This window comes from Podarcis erhardii (genome assembly GCF_964252035.2).
Source record: "Podarcis erhardii genome assembly, chromosome: 1".
Taxonomy (NCBI): Eukaryota; Metazoa; Chordata; class Lepidosauria; order Squamata; family Lacertidae; genus Podarcis; species Podarcis erhardii.
In genome coordinates this window covers 66,267,426-66,291,797 of record NC_138497.1, presented here as the reverse complement: position 1 = coordinate 66,291,797, position 24,372 = coordinate 66,267,426, and the positions used below count along the sequence as shown (strand labels likewise).

The window sequence follows — 24,372 nt, the reverse complement described above, 5'->3', positions numbered from 1 at the left end:
CATACAAAAACTATACAAACTTCCTCCATGCTATTAAACACTCAGACATATCTAAATTTAAATGTAAATGTAAAGTTAATGTTAAATGTTAAAGTTAAATGTAAATTTAACTTTAACTGTTGACCATAGGGCATTTTCCCAAACTGTTCTTGCTGTTCTTCATGATCCCTGAATTACTCAAAAGTACCTTTTCACTATGCAACAGTGGACATTTTGCTTGTCATTAATATTGTGCTGAATATACTAGTTTCTCATTAACTTTATAGATAGCTTGATTATGTTGATGCCGTACCTTGTTTTTTTAAATAATCTGGTTAATGCTGAGATTATTTTAAAAGCAATTCCTTCACATTGCTGACCTTCTGTGCAAAAGGCTGAAAGGATTTGTTATGTCCTGCTCAATTCATGACACAGCACAAGTGATATATAGTGTACTTCATGGTTGGCTGAACATGATACATGGACTGAAAGAGTAATAAATGCTCCCTTGCTTTTCTTTAACTAAGATATAGTTTGGGGGGGGGACCCATTCAGCAATGGAATCTGATTTAAATTCACCACAACAAAGGCATTCAGTAAGTCAGTTTTCAGCCAACTGGTATGTCAGTTGCACTAACAGCAGTTCATACAAACATTTTAATCATATATACAACAAGCAGACCTGCACTCTAACACTGGAACTCGCACGAGATAGCCATTTTCCGTCTTTGAAGAGGCAAATCATAGGTTGAAATACAATGAAGAAGAGCTGGGTGTCAGGGGTTGGCGTGGTCTGTGATTGTTCCCTCAGGTCCAGCCCTCCACACCAGACTGCCATTGGCCAATTGGCTGACACGGAGCAGGATTTCAAGCTGGGAGTGCAAGCCAAAGCTCACGTCCTGGCAAGGAGAGACCCCAACACACAGCCATGCATCGTCAGCCAGTGGGGGTGGGGGTGGGGAGGCGCTGGCCGTCCCACAAAGCCACCGCACCCCTAAAAGGAGGTGAGTGGACTTTTGCTCATTGAGGAACAGCAGTCTCAGGTTAATTTGTTCTTCTGGTGGTACATTGCTCATATGAGTAGATTATTCTACTCATGAGCAATAATTAGTAGAAGTGAGCTCATTCAGGTTTAGCCTGCTTCTATATTCTACTACACATTGGCAGCAAAGCACAGGATCAATATTTTTTCACCTTTGTCTGATGCTGGGAGTGGGCCCTAGTCTCTCTACTGGCACAGTAGTGGTCATGCCCTAGCATTGTAGAGAAATATAGAGATTCTTTTAGGTGGGTAGCGATGAAAATGAAATAAGACCGGCATAAGAAGGATAGCATTTTGTGCCACATTCTAAGGGGAACCAGGGTGACCTTGCTGCTTGCATGGGTGCAAGGATGTACTGGCAAAATGGTACAAGAAACAGTATGCGAACTGATCTCTGAAGAAGGTGGTTTCCCTTGCAGTGAATAAGAACTTACTTGTTTCAGCACAAGCCCCTGCTTGTACCATAAGGGTTGACCAGTGCTTAGGACTGGGCTATAATAATCAATCTTACCTTAATCTTTGAGTTATACAATTGGAAATTTAGAAGCAGCCGGTTCTGCTCTGGCAAGAACTTCAGTGCATAGAAAAGTCATAGGATGACTGAATGCAACATTTATTATATGCTGATCCATAAACTTGGCACAAGACTGTAAGCTTTATTATATTCATGCAGACGTGCAGGTGAAAAGGAAATACAACAGGGGAGTAGTGTGGCCTTTCAGAGCTACATTATATTATACATGTAGCAGCAGTGAGAAAAGCAATATGGCATAATACTAGGAGTTGATGCCATGCAACATTCATCTCCAGTAGTTTTTGCCTTGGTAGAGAATGGTACCAGTAAACTTCCCTCTGTAGCAAATAGCAGCTCAGGGCAGGAAGCAGTTTTCACTGGGACTGCAGTTCAGGAGGAAAGGATTAGACCCATTCCATGCATGCCATGATCCTACTCTAGGAAGCTGCATAGAGTTTTAAAAATGATCAGCAAATGACCTGTTTATTGAGCATTCTACCTGCTTGTTTTCAGTGAGAGTAGATGATGCTATTATTTAATTCTGATTTGTTGTGGAGAAGTTAGAAGAAGTTGTGTCAAAACAAGTTCTATTCCAGAGCATTTCCCCATCCTTACTGCAAAAAAGTCTGATTTTTTTATGCAAAGAGGGTTTGTTGCACAAGACCTCCCCACCAATTATAATTGTGCAAGTTGAATTAGCCAGTAAGTGATTGTATCCCACGTGGAACTAGTGTTAGTGTGCAGGTGCACAGAGATCCAGCTTCCAGTGGTGCATTTTATCATTTGTGCCCAAGAAGGGTATTATAAACATAATGTGGGGAGAAGCTTTGAGGTGGAATAAATGGAATATGATCACTAGAGCCTCAGTGATAAGAAAAGCTAAGCAAGGCATAAAAATAGAAAGAAAATAGTTGTAAGGAGAAAGATTGTTAAGAGAGCTTCTTTTTCTGAACACCTTTATAAACATGCTTGTAAACAGGCACAAAGCTGGACTCCTGGGATGAGTAAAATCAGGCAGGGAAACTTTACAAAAATTGAGATATGATGCATTTCATTGTAGTCACAGCAGTATCCACTTTTTAATGATTTGCATAGACTCAAAAGAACTGTGCTTTCTCCCCTCTTCTCTCTCAATGAAGAAATAGATGTGAAGTTTGTAGTCATAGCATCCACTCCAGTCAGATATACATAGGCTGTATATACACTATACTTTTAAAGCACATTTGAATCACATTCTTTCCCTCAAAGAATTCTGGGCACTGTAGTTTACCCCTCTCAGAGTAACAATTCCCAGCGGCCCTTAACAAACCACATGGCCCAGAATTCTTTGAGAGGAAGATGGATTTCCAAAATGCTTGAAATGTATAGTATTTATGCAGCCAGACTCAAAAGAACCATGCTTTCCCCACTCTGTCTAAAGGCAAAAATAGATGATATGTTAGGCATGTGATTTTCCCTTGTGTAACTGTTGTGGTGTCTGTGCTTAAAAAAATCAAGCAGCCTTGGAATGGGGTGGGGCAGAGAAAATCCAAGCAGGATCAGGAATGTGGTAGTTCTAACTATAATAATGCCCACCACTGCCATTTGCAATGGGGAAGAAAGCTGTCATTTATATCAGTTGGTGCTTTCCTCCCATTGTGAATAGTTGTGCAGGAGGTCCAGTTCTGATTCGTACCAGTCCATGACAGGGGCAAAGAGTTCAAGCTCCCCACCCACATACCAAGGTTCCATTATGGTTCAACCCACTGCCTTATTCTTTTTAACAGCTATGTAGCAGCTATATGGCAAATGTTACATCTGGTTTGGCTTTCCATGCTCATGAGCATACATGTAGGCAGCATGGTAGGTTGTTAGAGGCAATGGGGCATCCTGTGTGCACTTCTCACATCCACAGCCTTCTTAATTTAATATAATTTATTTGTGCTCCAAGCATGAGTAGTCTGCACTAAGGAAAGCAGAGAGGTGGATGGTAATATGGAAAATGAGTAAAGAGCCCCTTCTAACATACTGGTGTTGCACCCATGACCATAAGGAAGGTGGGAGGGGATCATGCCCTTGGTTCCCCCCTCTTCCCTTTTTTAACACCATAAATAAATAACCTGAGTATGTATAAGCTGGCCGCCTGTTAGCAATGTGGGTTTATTTTCAAGGCTTTGCATATATATGCAGGCATTACATTTCTGTTATAAGTTTTACCACTTTACCACTTCCTTGAAACTAGCAGAATTACAATTAATTGCCAATGCATTTTAAATCATTAATGGTTTTCATTATTACAGATTTCAAAATACTCTTTGCAAAAGAAGCTTAACGAAATGGTAAGAGCTACAATAGCTATAAAAATGTCAAAGGCTTGCATCCTCATTTTTTGCTTCTGTTCATGAAAGGATGGTTTCTCTCATGAAATGACCCCTTTCCATGAATGCAACCATTATTCTGTGAGTGGAAGATCCTTTTTTCATGTAGAAAAATGTTAGAGTTCTTTGCATTTTATAGTTACAGGTTATAGAGGTGTTGGTATATATTCCAATATCCTCCTGCATATTGCAGAGCTGCTTATCCAAACTACCCTTAATCTTTGGATTTATTTATTTCTTTGTTGAAAAAAATGGACTTTATTTTGTGTAGCATTATTTTTCTAACTTTCCTTGCTAGTATAATAACTTAAGTGTTTGCGAGGAAAATTACAGTTAAACTTTATGGTTTGGTTAGACTTACCGGTACTTCTTCTTTTCAGGCTAATATTTATAATTAAAATGGTATGAAAGATGCAGGCAGTGTGTTACTCTTCTTCCAGTGTAACATAGAAGAATTAAGTGTGCCAGTTCAGTTTAGTCACTCTGCTGAACCACTTTTGAAATTAAAGAGAGCTGTTGAAACATTGCTAAGCTTGATTGACTAAAAGCTGTGAAAATTCTGCTGCTGCTCAACTGGAAAGAATAAAGATAATATTGTCAGACCATTATAAACTGTGATTTTAATTAAGAAGCTCAAAAACTAGAGTCCGGTTTAGCCTTAAGTACCATGACATTTGTACTGAAAGTCATCTTCAACGCTACAGTGATTTTACACAAAATATGGTGAAATTGAATAATGTGTCCTTTGACCTGGGAGATAAGGCTACAAGTTAAAGATCAAAGGCAACATAAAATGTGTTTTGTCCTATTTCACTTTTAAGTTAGGCTTCTTGTTTAAGAAGTATGTGTAATCTATTTTATCTATACAAATATTAAAGTAATGATCATGCAAAATTATTGCAAATAATCTATTTATTCTAGTAAACCATGTCCAAGCTTGTAAACTGTTCCTGTGCTTGCAAAAAAATTGTTTGCATAAAATTTGTTGTACGCATGCATATGCACAACTAAGAGGAAAGAGATAAACTATGTGACAAGTTATGGCATTTACTCATGCATAGAACTGCACCAGGAGAGGCTTGTTAGCTTTCTACTTAACATGGCGGTCTAGGGTGTCTGCTTTTTGTCGATACTCAAGTTATTCCACTGTCTGAAACAACAGGCTAGGTGACTATGCAAGAGAGGGTTTACTTACCACTACACACCCCAGCCTCTCCTTTCCAATGGGATAGGCTTCTCTCTTGAGCAGAAGTGCTCAGTTCATGAACAAGTGCCCCAACCTGCCATTACAAATGACTGACACATCTACCTGCAAGCAGACCTACTCTCCAAACAAATCTCCTCAATGGTAATAAAGACGCTACCGTTAAAAAATTCATATTCATGTCAGCGTTAGGGCTGAGTTTCATTTCATATTCAGAATTTGGCCTTTGCCACATGGTAAGTTCAATACATATTACAGCTTCTCACATAGCCAAGTGATTGCTTGGTTTCTCTGCTACCTAGGCAGATTGCCTTTTAACTGACAGTGAAGTAGGGGAATGTTATTAGCCTCATCATCAGTTGAAAATAATTTGGAAAACAATCAGACAACTACTTGGTCACGCAGCAAGCTGAAATGTGTATTAAACCTGCTGCATGGTTTTAGCTCGTCTTGTTGTGAGAACTGAGGTTTCACAATAAAGTTAAAAGAGGAAAAAGTAGTTTCAGAACTGAAGCCTTTATATTTTGGAAGTACCAAGATGGTTGGCATAAATTTTAACATCCAAATTAAATGAACATAAGTTATTTTGCAGCCAATTAAATGTAGACCCTTTGAAAATAGTAAACTAGGAGCACACATAGCAGGACATAGCATAACTGGGTGCAGCATTTGCACTTATACTTACTGTGACATGAAATCACTGGGCAAGGCATACCCGCTTATTTTAGAGTACAGGAACTTCCAAGCAGAAGAACAAGAGATAAGCAGGGATAGTTGAGAGCCAATGCAATAATAGAACAATAAATGCAAGGAAATAGTTCTGAGGTCATTTTGACCAGAAGAGTGTTTGAATAATTAACCCAGTGACATTAGAAAGACCCAAACTTAGAAGTCATACTTGACCTTCTCAGGAATTAAAATTTATGAACTAGAATCTGCTCAGTGGCTTATGTTATGATAAATTAGCATATAATATTGGTCTTGACAACTGAATCCACACATATATTCACTGTTAGTCTCTTAAACTTCTATCTTTAGTTCTATGCCCCCGCAAAGGAGTATGTCATTGAAATGGAATATAATCTGTTACTAATTTTGGGAAAAAAATGTGTCACCCTTCAATAAAACAATATAATAACACCATATATATGCTGCCGTGTGCTGCTTTGGAAGGAAGGGCAAAATATAAATGTAATAAGAATAAAGCGTACAAAACCAAAATAGCAGAAGCAGCAGTTTTTTAAAAAAACTTACACAATTCAACAGATTGGATAAAACCATAGTTTATATTGGGTTACATGATATGCTAAAATGCCCTGGCAAGTACAACTTATGGCACCTAAATGTAATGTGTTTCTAATGTTGTACACTGCCTTGAGATCTTTTGAAAAAGGGTGGTATATGTAGCAGGGAGAGAAATAGACAAGAGTCACAGATGATGATTGCAGAGTTCTGGCAACTTGTTGAAAATAATTTGGAAAACTTGTGGTAAAAGGGGGGTCCTAATCCAGCTGTTATAGCTAGAATTGTGCTTTGACAGTTTGGTTACCTAACTTCAGGGGTCCATCAGTCTTGTCTGTTTACACCAGGGGTGGGGGCCCTTTTTCTGCCAAGGACTGCATTCCCTAGGGGTAATTTTTTTGGGTCGCTTACTAGTTGTGGTTGAAGCTGGGGTTTGCAGTGGGAAGGGTTGGAGCCAGCAGTTGGTAGGACTGAAGCCAAAAGTAGGTGGAGCATCCACTTTCCTCTTTGTGCCATCCCTTTTCTCTGTCCCCGCTTTTCTTCCTTTATCCTTTCCATATTACATCTGCCATCTTACTCTAGCAGAGCACAAAGCATGCTTCAGTAGAACATTCCTGCTAGGCTTTGTCATTGCTCTGTTGGAGTGTTACCCAATCCTCTCAGGAAGCTGCACACTGCAGCAGGGGAAGAATGAGAGTGGTGAGCAAGCTACTTTTGGGATAAACTTACCTGTCATTGCCGATCTTGGTGTTAAAGAACTTGGTTAAACTTCCAAAGAATGCCTTTAGAAGGGGTAGCAAACTCACATATTGTGACCACATCCTGCCCCACTAGAGTTTCTTTATGGCAAGAGTGGAGAACATTTTTGGTCCATAGTGAAAAGCTTTATCACATCTTTCTCCTATGCCACTGCACTCTGTGCCTGCATTTCTGTTTTTAAAAACAGCCAGGAGATGGGTGGTGTGTGGATCTCCCTGTATCACACATAGTTTGATCTTTGTTATAGGGGAGCAAGAGAAGTGCCTGCATGCAATTGTTTGGAGTTGTGGAAATAAAAATAATAACAAAATACATAATAATAATAAATTAATATCTACAGAAAGCTAAAAACAGATTAAAGCACATGTTGACACATTTTGCCTGGGCTTCAAGACTGAAAGTGCTGGTTCTGACCAGGAAAGCCTCTGGTGATTCTCTGTATCACTTGTTGCCTTTTCCATACCATTAGCAATGATATTCCTGACAGTGGGAGTGGGGTGGAAATAGGGGAGGCACAGTTCTACAGTGGCTTCTGTCCTACCTTACAGGGATCTTTAATAACTGTGCTGGAAGATTATTGCCCTTCCACGTGGAATGTCAGCACAATTTCTATGTATGCTTATTAAGAAGTAAGCTCCACTGTGTTCAATGGGGCTTACCTGTCAATAAGTGTGTTTATCATTCCTGCATCATCTAATTTATAAAGTTAATACATCATTCAATGTGAAAAGTTTGTCTTTAACTATTTTCTGTTCTTTCTTTAACGCAGGAGCAAAAGTTGCAATTACATGTGTTAGCAAAGGAGGACCATCAAAAGAGTCTGAACGAAGTTGAAAAATGCCATACAGTTATCACAAGTCAGCTGAGAAAAATAAAAGACGCTCATGCGAGATTAGAGCAGAATGGTAAATAAATTATGTGATGAATCTAGGACATGATCCAGCCCTTATGTGTGAAGGCTGAGAAATACAGCAAAACCCATGGGAGCAGGGGAGAATGGCAGCTTACCCCTTATTGGTGGTCTTCCACAAATATTGGGGGATGAGAAGGAAGTGACTAGATAGACAGAAATGTAGTGGCACACCCACAGCCAGCAACCGGATACAAATACAAGATCGAGGGAGGCAGGGAGCAGGACATTTAATCAGTTCATATTTGCTCCTCCCCAAGTCCTGAGATGTGGCATATTAAGACTATTATTATTATTATTATTATACTCTATTTACAGCAAAAAACAAAACATAATGCCACTATCAATACAAAAAATTATATATTCAAGATAAATTTAACCAACCATCCTTGACTAACACCTGTTGTTCATAAATTGTACCTAATAGTGCATGCTGTTGTACATCATCCTTATATAGATAGTGTCAGGTGGTTCAGTTGGTGGCCAAACTAACTCTAGCTTGATGACAGTGTGACAGATGACACAGACAAGCTGTTTAACTTGTAGGGAGGTGCTTCACAAACTGCTCTGTTAAGTGTCACCCCCCCTCCAGCTGCATCAAGGTTTAACAAGGGCAGTACTTCAGAAAGCTGCTTTCTATAGCACCTCCCCACTTTAAAACAGGGTGGGAATTGTGGTGAGCTATGAGGGGAGAGAGGGGGGCTTGGGTTGACTGAGAGGGTTGGTCAGATGTAACAGAAGGAGGAGTTGGCCTGGTGTAGGGAGAAAGGAGCAGTGATTACTACTTAACCAATCAGACAATTAAAGCACTCCTTCCCATCACAGGAGGTACACAGTTACGAAACACTGTCATCATCTGTAAACCACTCAAAATCATTTTTACTCAGAATGGACCAATTAAACATTAATTTAATTTCAGAGGGTCTGTTCTGAGTAAAATATAGCTGAATACCATCCTATGTATTAAATATTCTTAAAATTCTATTCTTAAAAATCGATTATCTTTTCAAAACAAAGATGTATGAGATTTTAATATATTTTCAATATTTTAATATAATTTCATGTGCAAAGTAAATGCTTACAAAATGATAAATATATTATTATTATTATACATTAAAATATTCAATATATATTAGCTGGTTCTGTTCAACAAGAAAATAATGTATTTCCTGTACTAACTGCATTGCACTTTTACAGCAGAGGAAATTCATATGATAGTGCAGCAACAATGGTAATCACCATGTATATTCTGAGCATGAAACTACTGTCTCTTGAAAAATCCTATGGAAGGTCATGTATTGAACAAGAAATGTCTTCCACTTTCCAAACTACTAATATTAATCTCTTTTTGCTTAATCACATGTAAAAAATTGATAGATTTAGGTGTTATTTCAGTATGCACCAATTTTATGCTGCATAAATATTTTACAAATATATGGCAGGTGGGTGTCAAAACCTGATTTCTAAAAAAAACTCCACCCACCTCCAATTTAAGAAGTGAAATATATGAACTCTATAAGACAAAAGTGGAATATAATATATGAAACTGAGTAATCACACATACAGCTGATTACTCCTATTTTCCAGAGGGATTGTCAACATCTGCCTCTGGACATAATTTCTCCACAAGAAAACAAACACATACAGATTCTGTAGGTTACATTTATTCTGTAGAAAATTAAGACATAAAAGTATTTTAATATTAGTTCTTTACTTTTTTATCTTATCCAAACCCATTCGTAAGTTGTGGAAGCAATTCAACTCAATAAGAAATTGAGAGCAGTGAACGCAAGACAAAAGTCTGAGATGGATAACCTAAAAGAGGTAGGTGTATTGTATTTTATTTATTTAATTATATATCTATCCCACCTCTTCTCAAAGTGGTTGGCCAAAAGCTAAAAATGAAGGGAATATGAAAAGGCTGCAACTTATCCAATTAAATGTGTATGAAATATAGAAATATAAAATTACCATATATCTGCTTAATCCTGCTTAAGAGCAGCCTAAACATGAAAGTTTTACAACACTTTCAGGAGGCATGCAGACTTAGGTTTTAACAGACCCTAGGGGAGGTGTGTTCTAAAACGGAGGAGTGGACATCCAAAAATATCTCCCTCTGTATCCTTGCTGTTTGAACTTTGTGATTATAATCAAGAACGGATGCTCAGCTCGTCTTAAAAGTCGCAGTGGATTTTATGTGAGAGATTAGTCTCACAGGTCTGTTAGGCCTGAGCCAGCAAGAGATTTGGAAGTCAAAGCCAGCAAGCAGAATTGTGCCTTGAAAGTAACGGGAAGGCTCTGCAATAGTTTTATAGGCCCTTGGCAACATACCCTTGAGAGTAGGTGGGCTACACCAACTAGTATTTGTAAACAGACAGTGTAATGTATTAAGGGTGAATTGATATGACAGTGAATGATTGCATGGGCTTTTCCATGGATCCCATTAGCATCCAGTTTTTATGTATACTTACTTACATGTTCAGATTGTGGGCAGTTCAGGCTGTAGTCATAAGTCTTCAGAAACCAAAGAACCCATATGCAAGTTGATACCTGGAGCTGGTGTGGTGAAAAATTTGTAAAGAAACTGCCCTCTTCCAATCTCTCCTGTGAATTTCGGCAATGTCACTCCTTATCCCACTTCAAACTGCTAGGTAGATTGCATTCCTCTACTAGAGTTATGCAACAAAATAGCCCAGACAACAGCTTGAGCGACACCCAACTTTATGCAGACAGACATCGCCTTTCTTTCCTCTCCCATGCATCCACCTGTCCCAGGGTTCTGCCAACTTCTTCTGTTCTGCTGGCAGATGGGCACTGTTGGAACTCTCTATGAACAGATTGCCCTCTGCCAGAACCATAGCAGCTGAGCAACCTCTCTAAGCTCTTTAGAATCCTTCCCCATCATCAACAGGCAAATAGATGTCAATACAAAAAAGAAACAGAATTTCCACAATAATTTGAGTGTTTATTTCCCATACCGACAGGTTTTTGGGGAGGGGAGGAGTGAGAATGAGATCAGTGTTGATGACAATAGTTTAGCATTCTTTTTTTTGCATTTTAATAGGGTGTACATCTTCTCATTGGCATATGGTGCCTTTTAAAATCCTTTCAAAAATTACCTGCATTTTATTAATTTTATTAAATTGGTAGCTTGGGTATTTGGGTAGCTTGGCATTCATAAAATTCAGCAGCTCAGATAATAACCATTTCTACTTTCCACTGTTATATGATTTTGTCCAGAACAGTTAAACTATTGGATTGTGATAAGGGGAAATTCCACTTTTATGAAGAAAAGTTAAACAGACCAAACTTAGTTGCTGCTAGATAAAACTATTGCCATTCTGAATGCTTGGTTCAGTGCTGTGGCATCATGAAGAATTCTTGATATTATCTACAAACAGCATTCATAACCTTTGCTATTTGTCTGAGTAAACGTCAGAGCACTCAAGGAGAGAGAGATACTGAACAGGCTACCCCATACAAAAGAGGGAGGGGTGGGGGAAAGATGCAATATTTATGACTCCAGAGACTATACATTGTAATTTAATAAGATCAAAGCCTGTACTGTTTATTTGCTGTACTAGTTGCTTTAAACAAGCTAGGAAGGGCAGCAGACAGAATTGTGAAATAAATATAGTTGCAAAATATTAACATTTTAAAGGTAAACACAGGTCAAATATATTAAACTAATGTATTCTTAACTCTTCTGGGATGAAGCAGTGAGAGTACTTAGAATAATTAGTGATCTTCGTTTCTCCTTCTGTCAGTTGTTTAGAGTAGCAGCTCTTGTGGACCTTCTGGTATCATTGCAACACACAGTATCAGCCACAAACTAATGCAATGTTCATTTATTTCTATTTATAAAAAGGGCAACAGTGAAGCATTAAAAACACCTATTTTTGTGAAAGCAGTGTAAATCTAAAATGTAAAAAACGTATGGGTAACCACACAAGGGACCTCTAACTGTGAAACATCATTTCAAAGATAAGCTGTCACTGTCAATTTTATTTATATTTAATGCCGTTAATATTCTTGTCTCTGTATTTTGCTTAGAAGGGCATTAGTTGGAGGCGGAAAGATGTTTTGTCTTGCTTGGCATTGCAGAAATAATCTTGGGTGAACTATTTATGGTTGTTTCCTTATTAAGGAGCTAAAGAAAGTTACAGCAGACTTGATAAGGTCCAACGTCACTTGTCAGCACAGAGTGGGAGATGAAAATCTCAATCTTACAGCAAAGGAATGGGAGTTGAAAGAGCTACAGCAAAAATATTCAATGGTATTTGATAATTATTTTTTGCCAGTTAAGATTTCATGTTATTAATTTATAAAAAATAGATCTATACTGATATTTTAATAGGTGTTTTCAGTGTGGTTGCACTGTTTTAAATTCTATAGTACTAGGCAACTATAGTAAATACGCAGTGCACTGTTAAGTAGTTTAATAGTTCCTATACTATATATAGTATAGTGTATAGTATATAGTATAATGGTCATGCTGGATGTTAAAATCCTTTTATATTTTTCTGTGTAAAATCTGTTATAATACTGTTGAATGGTAAACATGGCTATATAATATTGTTAGGGTACAATCCAATTGCACTTTGCATCCTCCCATTACCTCCTACGCTCACTGCTCTGTATACAGGAGTTTCCTGTTATCTGACCCCTCTTTTCTGCACTCTCTCTCTCTCATGGGGTGCTGTGCTTGCAGCACAAACCATAAGGGGCCAATGACATGGTTTATTTCATTTATAGGAGAGAGAATTTAATATAAGACTCACTGAAGAAAATGCACAGCTTAAGGAAGAAAAGCAGGTAATTTATATATTAAGAATATATTATATATCAGTGACATTTATTAAGAACATGTGCAATTAAAATTACAGCTTTGTATAGTAAACTTTGTAGTTTTCTGAGATATGTATACTTTTAGGCCTTTTTTATTTTTATTATGTGGTTGAACAGTTCCTTTTGTACCGTAGCCCAGCCAGTATGAAGCTGCAAGATGTTAACTGATGGCAGTCATTAAGCCATGTTGTCAAAGGATGAATCCATATAAAGTTAAAATAAGAGTGCTTAGAGTCCTATGGCCTGGGGGGAAATGTACGACCATTGTTGATAAGGCCTTCCCTGGTTACTCAGATAAATAGTTGAATCAGGACTGACCCACCCATGAGACAAGGTGAGGCGACCACTTCAGGTGGCAGGATCCACAGGGACAGCAGATCCTGTCTCCAAAGAATGTATTGCCTGCTGCTGCTGTGAAACAGCTGCCGCACACTCCTTGGATCTGCCATGTTGGAAGCTCCCCCTTGCCACCTTTACAGCGACCTCTAGGTGAATAGGAGGCACATTCTCCCCTTGTTCCTGATGTAGGTATTCACTCACTCATTCTTCCCTGGTGGTTGTGGTGGTGCCATTTTGTGGCTTGCCTCAGGTACCAAAATGTCTTTGGCTGGCTCTGAGTTGAATCCAAACATTTCTATTCAGAAGTAAGCCCCATTAAGTTCCGCGAGACAAACTCTCAGGTAAATGTATGCAAGATTGCAGCCTTATAGTCAAAGGATGCTCCTTGACTTCATCATCACAACTGAAACTTTAGATTCTAGCAGTGGGTTGGGAGCACTTTACTACCAAAATTTCACCTCCCAGCTCCCAAAGACATATGCATGAGATTGTAGCCTTAAATTGTGGATGTTGTGCTTTACCTAATCTGCTAATGCATTTTAAGAAAACTAAGAAAATATTTTATTGCTGTAGAAATGGTAAACAAACACTCCACAAATACTTTATAATAGTAAGCCTACTCAAAGACAAGCTAAATTAATATTTATTTATTTATTTATTTGGACGAGGTATTCAATCTGTAAAACATTTGTGTGAGTTTTACTACTGGCATTATAGATGTTTGATTTCAGCGTATTTTGAATTGAGAATCTCAATTATATAACTACTTTAAATCATATACAATGAGTTTGGTGATCTAATACTTGTTTTCACAATGCATGATACAAATTTGCATGACTTAGAGCATCTCTAGTATTGAAACCTGAAGACCCAAGAAACATATTAATTTGATGTGAAATAATACATCCTGAATTGGTAATGCTGTTTAGGTTTACCAATAGAACTTTACTGACGTGACTGTTAAATTATGAACCTGTAATTAGTTATCTTTATATATATTTTTCCCCTCCTCCCAATATTGTGCATGTTGCTTGGAAGCTCAGAATGGTCTAGCATCTTCATAGTCATGGGAGCAATAAAACGCTGAATTTCAGCTGCAGCAGTTTGAGACTTCAAGTTGTATGAGATTAACCACTACTTCATACCCCTCTGACCTTCAAGCCAATATGCCATTATATTCTCCCAGTCTTTTACCTTTGACATTCAGGATAAGGAGGCCTCTGGTTATGATTGAACCAAGTCTTCCTACACAAGTATAACAATAGCAACATTTAAATAAAGAAGTTACAAATATATATGCATATCCTGTTGTGCTCAGCTTTACAGAATAATCCTGTCATTTAAAAGAGAATGCATTTCTTTTATTAAAAAGGAAATGATTGCGTCTCTACAACATATGCAGCAACTGCTCTGCAGACAAACTGAAGCTAATGCCAGAATGTCATTGAATGAACTAGAAGAAGCATGTCAGGTCAGATATTTCTTGATTAGAAACTTGATGGCAATCTGCTAAATAATTTTATAAAAATTGTTGTTGTTGTTACCCACCCCCTTCACCCTAAGATCCCAGGACAGGTTACATTTTATAATAAAACATTAAAAACAAATTACAAGATTTAAAATACTTTAGAAGGTATTTTAAACTTGTTAAAAAGATTTGTCATATGCTCTTTAGAACTTATGACTGTCACCCTATCAGGCTGAACCCTGATGGCTTTCCATAGAGCTGGATGAGGCAACATGATAATTATAGTAAATTTCAATTTTAGTAATTTAGGATATGCACTATTCTTCCATGCATATTTCTCCAAAGCACAGTGTTGCGATCACGAAGGGGGTCCTTTCCCCACTGCTATTGACCAGGTGTGCTTATACTCTGCTGAATGCAATGGAATCTGCCTGGCTATTTCTGACAAAATGGGGGCCTCACATATTTCATATACTAGATCTCCTAGTGTGCAACATACTATAACCAGGCATTTTGTTGAGTCAGCATGTATGCCAGGGGTCTGAAAATGAGTATGTTGCTATTTAGACAGCACCTATTTAGACAAGGTTACCACATCAGCAGTTTATAAACTTATGAATGGGAGAAAGCAGAAGATAAAGGCAGTTCTCACAGTACTAGAATGCAGGGTCAAATCAGTGAGTTAAAAGGCAGCCAGCTAAGTGCAACAGAATGAGGGCCTTTTTCAACCAAAGACATAGTAGGATTGCATCTAGTGTAAATGCTGCATGAATGGAAAGAGCTTCCATTCATGGAAGGAAAGTTGCACTCATGGAAGGATGCCATCCATATGTATAAATCTCTTCTGTTCCTGGAGGTTATTACAGTGAATGCAACCTCTAGTTAAGAGGTGTGATGATGGCCATGGCTGCTATATTGGCTTTAAAAAACCCCAATTAGGCAAATTAATGGAGGATAGGTCTACAAACAACTGTTAGACAGTTGAAAGGAATGAAATCTCCATGTTTGGAGGCAACATACGTCTGTTTACCAGATGCTTGAGACAAGCAGGGATGGCCATCCATTATGCTCTGCTAGTATGCTTCCAGAAGCCTTTGCCTGACCATAGCAGAGAAAGAATGATGGCTCTTTAGTCTAATACAGCAGCAAACTTTGCACATCCTTTCTGTCAGATTTGTAATTTGTTCTTATGCTGGTAGACAAAAGAATCTTCCTATAATATAACCTGCTTAGAGTAGTTCTATCAGCAATTTAACTAGCAGTGCATTCAGCAAAACTGCATAATGATGGCATCAGGAACCAGTATCAGACAATACTCTGCTACCTACGGTATGTGTGTGTTGGTGGTGGGAATCATGCCTCCCACTCATTGCATCAGTTCCCTTTCTGAGGCCAGAGGACATCCACATGAGAGTATAATACTTTAATGAAGCATACACGTTAAATGCAATGTATGTAGGCTTGGATAGCATAGTTTATGTTTTAGATAAAATCTAGTAATTGACCATGTGATTTGGGCCTGTGTATTTATGCCCTGTTGAAAATATATAGCTGTGCAAGGACGCCTTGCAGCCATGTCGGTGGAAGAGCCATATTGTGTTTGCAGGGACGGAAGGAGTACAGGCAGTGACCATTCTAGGTGTGTCAAATTGATGCATGGTTGCTGACACGTAGGTCTTTTTGGATTCGTAAAAGAGCGGACTGGGTTTACGCATGCGGGCCCAGGAACGGAAATTGCTTCAAACAGGGCCAAAGAGTTTTAGAATCCTGTGTAACGAACCTTGACCTCTGGTTCCATTAATTTTTAAAATGATTTTACATTTCACTTTTTTATAAAATCTGTGAAAGATTTTTTTTTTTAAACCTCTCAAGCAGTAAATGGAACCATATAGAGGGAAAAATGCATGGAAAGGATACATCAGGTCTCTTTTCTCCCTCAAGCATTCTATATGTTTTGATTCATTTAAAAAGAAAGCAACAACAGCAAAATTCAAAACTAACTGTGCAGTATCCCGACCACAATTAGCGAAGGCGTCTATCAATCTAGATGGACTCCACTGGCCATGCTGGCTGGAGCTGTTGAGTCCAGACCATCTGGAGGGCCACACATTCCCCACATTCTAGGTAAATCTTACACTTTTTTCTTTCATTCTCCAAATAATTACCGTAGTGTGCATAGCCAACAGTGTTTCAGAAATGTTCAGTGTCATATAGGCTCAGAAGTACTGTCTGTAGAAAAAGGCAACGCAGCAAATAATTAATTTTGAAAGAGAGCTTTTATGGACTCTTCCCAACCCCAGAAATGGTTTTAAAGAATCACAGAAACCATGCATAGTCACCATTTATCTAAATGCACTAACACTGTTTACATTGGCAAATTTGATCACATCATCTTATATTAGGTAGTGGATACACTGGGTTGTATCCCTTTTATTCATTTTTCAAAAATGTGAAGAGGGCAAAATTGTATAGTACCTGAGAGATGTATGAGAATTTTTACTACTGATTTATGCAAGATTACTTTAATTTATCAATGTGACAGCAAAGCTGACAATGAGTTAATCCAGAAATGTTAAGACAAGTATGGCAGTTTAAAATCCTTCTTAGTGTACTGCCTTGCACACTGCTGGTGCTACGTAAATGTGAAGTAGCAGTAGAAATAGCATACCAGTATTCTTTTAACACAGATTTAATGACATTGAACCAACTTAAAAATGAAATGGGAAAATCAAACAAGAAAAACTACAGACTGGAATTTTTGCAATGGTGTTTCACAATCCTTAAATTAATCTGAACTCTATATTATATGGAATGTTAATAAAATTCAGGTTTGATTATTGTAATAAAAATATGTTCTAGGATGTGCTGTAGTGTTTATCTTCGCAAACAAAGGTTTAGAATGTGCTACATTTCATATTTCTTAGCTCTGCACTTTATATTACTTTTTCAGCACATTAAAACTTATGCAGTGAAACTGAATAATGGCAAGTATTTTTATACCCTTTTATAGCCATTTCTTTTTCATAACCTCCCCCTGTTTCCTGTTAGCTAAACTATAAGCACCTTTCTGTTAATTTATGAAAATTATTGTTGTGATAGCACATTATCACTGATCTGTATGGCACTTTCAGCATGTTAGAAGAAAAGGTCCAAGCAACATAAAACACATCAAAATTCATTAATGTGGTATTGATTATTTTTTGGATAATTAATTTTATTGCAGACCCTTGAAAGAGATAATGAGCTGCAAAGGGAGAAGGCAAAAGAAAATGAAGAAAAGTTCTTTAATCTTCAGAATGAATATGAGAAAACACAAGCAACTTGGAAAAATGAAGTAAGGTTCCTCCCCCCCCCATTTAAATACTACTGAATTAACAAGAAAAACATTTAAAATAATTCCAAAAGTTCAATAAGCTATTATTAACTAAAACAAGAACAGGCATATTTTAGAAATCCATCTAGTTCATACATTGGAGACATTAGAATAATTGTTTGAGAGCTTTTAGGTATCTCAGTACGAGATACGTTTTCCTCAACTATGACAGGACCTCAGTGAATTGAAAGATTTATCCATAGTTACTTCTTTTAAATTTTAAATTTCTAATCCAGAGGAACAAATCCAAGTATCAAAACTGATTTCTATACATTTCTACTATAAATAAAAAATACTGCCTTGAGTGGAGGATGCCAATATTGGTGAGGTTGTTACTGAAGATTTCAGCGTTGCTGTCCTTTTCACTATGGCCTGGCCTCTTGATTCTAGACATATCCATGTAGCCCAGGAAAATGTACAAAATGTAAAAGGAAGGCCATCAGTGAAGGACCTTCCCTTTCTTAAACTCAGGGATTCTGTTTTAAGAATTTTAGCTCATTTTTTTCTTAGCAGTGTTCCTTTGTGTGTGGAAGCATTGTGCTGGAGTACTTGCTCCCCCCAGTCTCACCTTTACTACAGATTCTGGAGCCCCTGAAGTTCAGAGCTGAGTGTAAATACAGAATAGACAAATATACTGTAAGGGACGGTAATCCAGAGGCCTTTACAAAGGACAGCCACCCTGACGGTTGGTTCCATTTCCAACCATTGAATGGTCATCTTGTGCCTTCCATAGTAATTGCTTAATGTTGAAAGAACTGCATTTGGAATACTGTTTACAATTGTCGTCACCTTCCCTCAAGAAGGGTATTGCACAGTTAAAGAAGGTCCAGAAAAGGGCACCTTAAGTGATCAAGGGGAAGGGAGAAAACTCCTATGAGGAAAGATTGTAGAATTTGGGACTATTTGGTTTAGAGAAAAGGTAAGCAAGAGGCGACATGATAAAAGTTTATAAGATTACGCATGGCATGGAGAAAATAGATATAAAGTTTTTATTCCTCCCTCATAACACTAGAAATTGTGGACAGCCAGTGTAGCAGAATGCTGGAAGAATCATGACAGAGAAAAGAAAATACTTCTTCAGAGAGCATAGAAAAGGAAATTGATCCCACAGGATGCAGGGATGGCACCCAACTTGGATGGCTTTAAAAGAGGATTAGAAAAATTCATGGAGGCTATGTTCTACCTCTGAATACTAGGCGCTGGGAATCATAGGTGGGCAGAGTGCTGCTGGGCTCATATCCTGCTTGCAGGCTTCCCACAGACATCTGGTTGAGCACGGTGAGAACAGGATGGTAGACTGGATGGGCCATTGGCCATTGATTCAACAGGCTTATCTTATGTTCTTTTATGGAGGGGTGCCAACAGTTGCTGAAGAGGGGAGCAAATTTCATAGAGGTGTAAATGTCTGTGAAATACAGTGGTACTTTGGGTTACAGATGCTTCAGGTTACAGACGCTTCAGGTTACAGACTCTGCTAACCCAGAAATAGTACCTTGGGTTAAGAACTTTGCTTCAGGATGAGAACAGAAATTGCGCAGCAGCATCAGGAGGCCCCATTAGCTAAAGTGGTACCTCAGGTTAAGAACAGTTTCAGGTTAAGAACAGACCTCCAGAACAAATTAAGTTCTAAACCCAAGGTACCACTGTACCCATTTTCCCATTTCAGCTCAATAGTAATAGAAACGTGCTCTTTTTTTAATTGCAGGTTGCCAAGACAGGTTATGAAAATCAAATGCATACAAGCCAAACAGGAAACAAATATACAGAAAAATCAAAAGAAGTTACTAATAATCTTGAACAAAGAGACATTGGATTAAAAACTACTCGGTCTTTGAATTTGGATGAAATAAAAGCAAAACAAAGCAATACTGATATAAACACAGGGGAAGAGGAATCAATTTGTGTTGAAGGTGTGTGTGTGTGTGTGTGTGTGTGTGTGTGTGTAATTACCGTATAAAAAAAACCAGTCCAGAAGATGTTGATCTAAACTAAGTGTGCTAAAGAAAAACTAAAATAAAATTATTTTTCAGCTATGGTAACTAAAATATATAGGCTAAAATGTATTATCAGAATCCTAATACCCCCACCCTGATAGCCATGAGAGCATTAGCACCCCCACACCATCCAACAAATAATTGTGGGTGGGGAATAGGATGTCTGCGCTTCTTTACTTACTTCAGCAGGACAGAACAAAGCCAGGCTGATAAAACTATGAGATGCCAAGTAAGGGCAATTAGATTATGGATTTCAAGGGTATGGAATGAGTGAAAAGCTAGGAATGCTTCTTGCAGTAAAACAAACAGGGCTGCTGATGTTCTAGACAAAGTTCTGGGCCTTAGTGATAAATTTAAAACTGACTTCTGATTGGCATCCATCTGAGAGTTCTTAAAGAACTGAAATGTGTAATTGTTTTATCTTCTAATAAAAGATGTAACTTGCCACTAAAATCGCCTTCCATATATCCGATGACTAGTGACACCAACTTCTAAAAAGAGATGAAGAGAGGATCCAGGCAATTACAGGCTGGTTATTTTAACATCTGTTCCAGGACAACTGGTGGAAAGATTATTAAAGATAGAATTATCAAGAATATAGAAGAACAAATCTTGCTGAAGCTGAACAAGAATAGCTTTTGCAAGGATCACTCACTAATACAATCATAGAATTGTAGAGTTGGAAGGGACCCTGAGAATCATCTAGTCCAACTCCCTGCAGTGCAGGAATATGCAGCTGTCCTATACAGGGATCAAACCTGTAACCTTGGTGTTTTCAGCACCATGCTCTAATCAATTGAGCTATCTTTTAGATTTCTTTCAGAGTGAAAACAAGCGGTCTTTACTTATATTTTCAAAAAGATTTTGTTAAGTTCCCTCACCAAAGAATCCTGAATAAGCTTAGCAATCATAGAATTAGAGGTGATGTCCCTTTGCAGATCAGTAACTGGTTAAGGAATCGGAATTAGGAGTAAATGAACAGTTCTCCCAATGGAGTCTTCCTGGGATCAGTATTGGGACTTTTGCTGTTTAAGTTTTTCATAAATGAGAAAGAGTTACGGGTGAGCACTGAAGTAACCATATTTGTTCATGGTATCAAATAGTTCAGTGTGGTCAAAAAGGGATGGCAAGGAGCTGCAAAAGGATGTCTCAGTCTGGGTTAATGGGCAGTAAAATAGCAAATGTGATTCAATGTAAGTGTGAAATGATGCACATTCTGGGGGGGAAATCCAAATATTTACATATATACTAATGGGATCTGAGGCAACTGACCAGGAATGAGACCTTGTGGTCCTAGTGGACTGACGAAGATGTCAACCCAGTGTGTGGCTGCTTTGAAAAAGGGATTGAAAATATAAGTGCCAATATCATAATGCCTTTATACGAACCTATGGTGCAGCCACACTTGGAATACGGGTTACTTCAGCACAAAAAGGATATTACAGAGCTGGAAAAAATACAAAAAGGACAACCAAGATGATCAAGGAGTTGGAGTAACTCTTCTAATGGGGTCTTTTTAATTTAGAAATTAAAGTTCTAACACTAGAACTCTGAGCCATCCAATAAAGCTGAACGTTGGAAGATTCGTGACAGATAAGAGATAGTACTTCTTCACAAAGTGCATAGTTAGGACTTGGCTCCCACAATATGTAGTGATAGCCACCAACTTGGATGGCTTTAAAAGAGGATTAGACAAACCCATGAAGGAACTATGATTAAAGTGTCAATACATCCCTTATATGAACTATATTTGAAAGCATTAATCCTTCCAGTTTTCATCATTAAAATCTTTTCACCCAACAGATTTGGATTGTCTTGAGAATATTATGAATGAAGACAATGTGGTTTGCCATTTCAATAAAAATCGAAAGGAGGCTTCTCCAAGCAAAGTTATCTGCACAGCTCATTTCATTACTCCAGAACTAACCTGTGGGTCAGGAGTTGCTGGGTGTGGAGGAACAGCAGCCGCAGGAAAAGAAGACGGAAAGGAATTTGATAAAATACAGACAAGGATAGAAGTAAACTCCTCAAACAGTTGCTATTCATTGCTGGAAGAACCCAAGATGCTCTTAGAAAGCACTGCAGCTTTGGATTGTTCTACTCCAGATACTGATCATTGTACTAAACACAATGAGCATCTAGAGAGAAATGTAAGGAATAAATTTATTTTTGAGATAAATGAAAATATTAACAATGCACCCCATGAGGGAGCTTCTTCCACAAATAAGGCACTCACTGAAGAATCCAAAGTTCAGGATATTACTACTAGTGAGGAAATTACAAATGGCCTCTCAAAGACTGAAATTAGTTCCATCTTGTCACAAAAGGTGGAGAATAATTACACAAACCTGCACAATGTGTGCTTTGATAAAAATGATGACATTTGTAAAGAAACACCAAGTCAGAGCTCCAGTTCCACAATTTCCAATATTCTTTTATGTAAAGAGATTAATACTAATCCTGAAGAAATACATAGTGATAATGCATGCGAAAACAACAAATGCTGTGAACAAAGTAGTACTTGCAGCACACAAGAGAAAATTCCACCTTCACCTGCTTCTTCAAATGACAATTTAGGTGTAAATACTCTGATTACCACTGATGGGAACATGAATCATCTGCCTCAAATTATCAATTTTAATTTAAATGCTGAAAACTCATCTAAATCTATAAATGAAATACCAAGCAGACAATCTGATAAAGATGATTCCATACTGACAGAAGTCACAGAAGAGACACCTGAAAGTACAAACGAGTCTTTGTCTCTTCACCTTGAAAATGTATGTGAATCTCAGATTGAAGATTTGAAAGTTAATAAATTTGCAGAAGATGAACAAAAGGAATTGCATACATCCAAAACTACATGTGAACAATCCTTTGTAGTTTGTGAGAAACAGGGCATACAGATAAAAGAAAGGGAAGCGCCATCAAGTAGTCCAGACACAAGGGAAATGGTTGTGAAAGGAAGCACAGAAGAATCATGTTCCTTATCCATAAAGACAAGAGAAGGTTTAGTAAACAGAAGTGGATGGCCACCCTTTGACTCCGCAACTATGTATAAAAAAGCAGAAAAAACTTCAGCAGACTCAAATTTACCAAGGGTATGTGAAGGTGAAATTCAAACAGTTTGCAATTCAACTTCCAAAAAGGTTCCATCTTTGACAGAAAAGCTACTTTCGCAAGAAGTTAAAAAACAAAGTTCATGGGAAGTAGAGCAGACTATGAATATGAATGCTGCCGTAAGAGAAGATACATTAGGTAAGACATTAAGTGTTTTGTTTTGTTTGGCTTATTATAGTTCTATTTGAATGAATCCCAAAGCAGCTTACAAAAAATAGTAGTAACATCACAAATAAAGCATAAATTGTGTAGAATAAGTAACAAATAATCAGTGAAGGTTACAATCTATAAAACACTGTTAACTAAACTAAAAAATAAGCTAAACATCAAAATTAAAGCAAAAGTTGCATTATATGATTAATATAGCATTTATAATCTATAAAACAAAATAAACTTTGACAAAATAGCTCAAAAATAAGCTGAGCACTGTTATGATCATACACATACTCTCTGCACCCCCTTTACTCAGAATCTTTCACTCTATTCAGCTCATTAAAATGCACATACACATAAAGCCCATGGCAGCAACTTTCTTCTGAAGGACTCTGGTTGGAAGTGGGGCAGCACAGATGAAACTGTCCACTTGCTGATGGCAAACAGTCGCTCTCCCCCAACAGTTCTTCCTCTGGAAGCAGCTCCCTTATGAAGGCTCCTAGGGCTGAAGGGTAGGTCTCCAGCTTTTTATAGGACTACAGTTCCTGTCATCCCTGACCACTGGTCCTGCTAGCTTGGGATGATGGGAGTTGTAGTCCAACAGCAGCTGGAGTCCCAAGTTTGGGAAACGCTGCTTTAGAAGAGTAAAAAGCCTGAGAGTATGGGCACCTTTACAGGCGTAGAGCTTGGTGCAATTCTACCATCCACACCCTTATACATCTAGCTATGTACCGTTGCTAGATTTGAAGGTGTAAACATCAATTTTGATTGGCTACTGACCTTTTTTGGACATTTGGATGGCATATCAATTTGTATGTGTAAATTAAAATGGATGCAGTGGTGGTCATTGTATGGTTAATGCAAGCTGATCTGGTTCTCTTATCTTCTTTATAAATTTGCAATGAAAGACCCAAATCAAACAACCACCAAAAGTAAACATAAACTTATAATATATTTGGCTCTTCAACAGCCTGCTATGAAAGACGGGAAGCTGCATGTCCCAATTTTACAGATCATAGAATCATAGAGTTGGAAGAGACCACAAGGGCCATCGAGTCCAACCCCCTGCC

The 24,372-nt window shown here is 37.9% G+C and overlaps 1 protein-coding gene across 18 annotated transcripts in view; it reads left to right on the top strand.

Moving 5' to 3' along the window:
- CCDC73 (coiled-coil domain containing 73) overlaps positions 1-24,372 on the top strand; it is a 61,910-nt gene that overhangs the window by 34,014 nt on the left and 3,524 nt on the right. For 15 of the 18 annotated variants that reach the window (XM_081834323.1, XM_081834338.1, XM_081834337.1 and 12 more), the window contains 9 exons: positions 3,815-3,853; positions 7,867-8,002; positions 9,752-9,831; positions 12,155-12,283; positions 12,763-12,822; positions 14,567-14,665; positions 17,886-17,996; positions 19,741-19,945; positions 21,833-23,287. In XM_081834323.1, the coding sequence (XP_081690449.1) occupies positions 3,815-3,853; positions 7,867-8,002; positions 9,752-9,831; positions 12,155-12,283; positions 12,763-12,822; positions 14,567-14,665; positions 17,886-17,996; positions 19,741-19,945; positions 21,833-23,287 (2,314 nt within the window). Of the gene's footprint in view, positions 1-3,814; positions 3,854-3,925; positions 3,974-7,866; positions 8,003-9,751; positions 9,832-12,154; positions 12,284-12,762; positions 12,823-14,566; positions 14,666-17,885; positions 17,997-19,740; positions 19,946-21,832; positions 23,288-24,372 lie in introns of those variants that run through there. The other 3 variants (XM_081834330.1, XM_081834334.1, XM_081834336.1) reach the window with 3 other exon arrangements.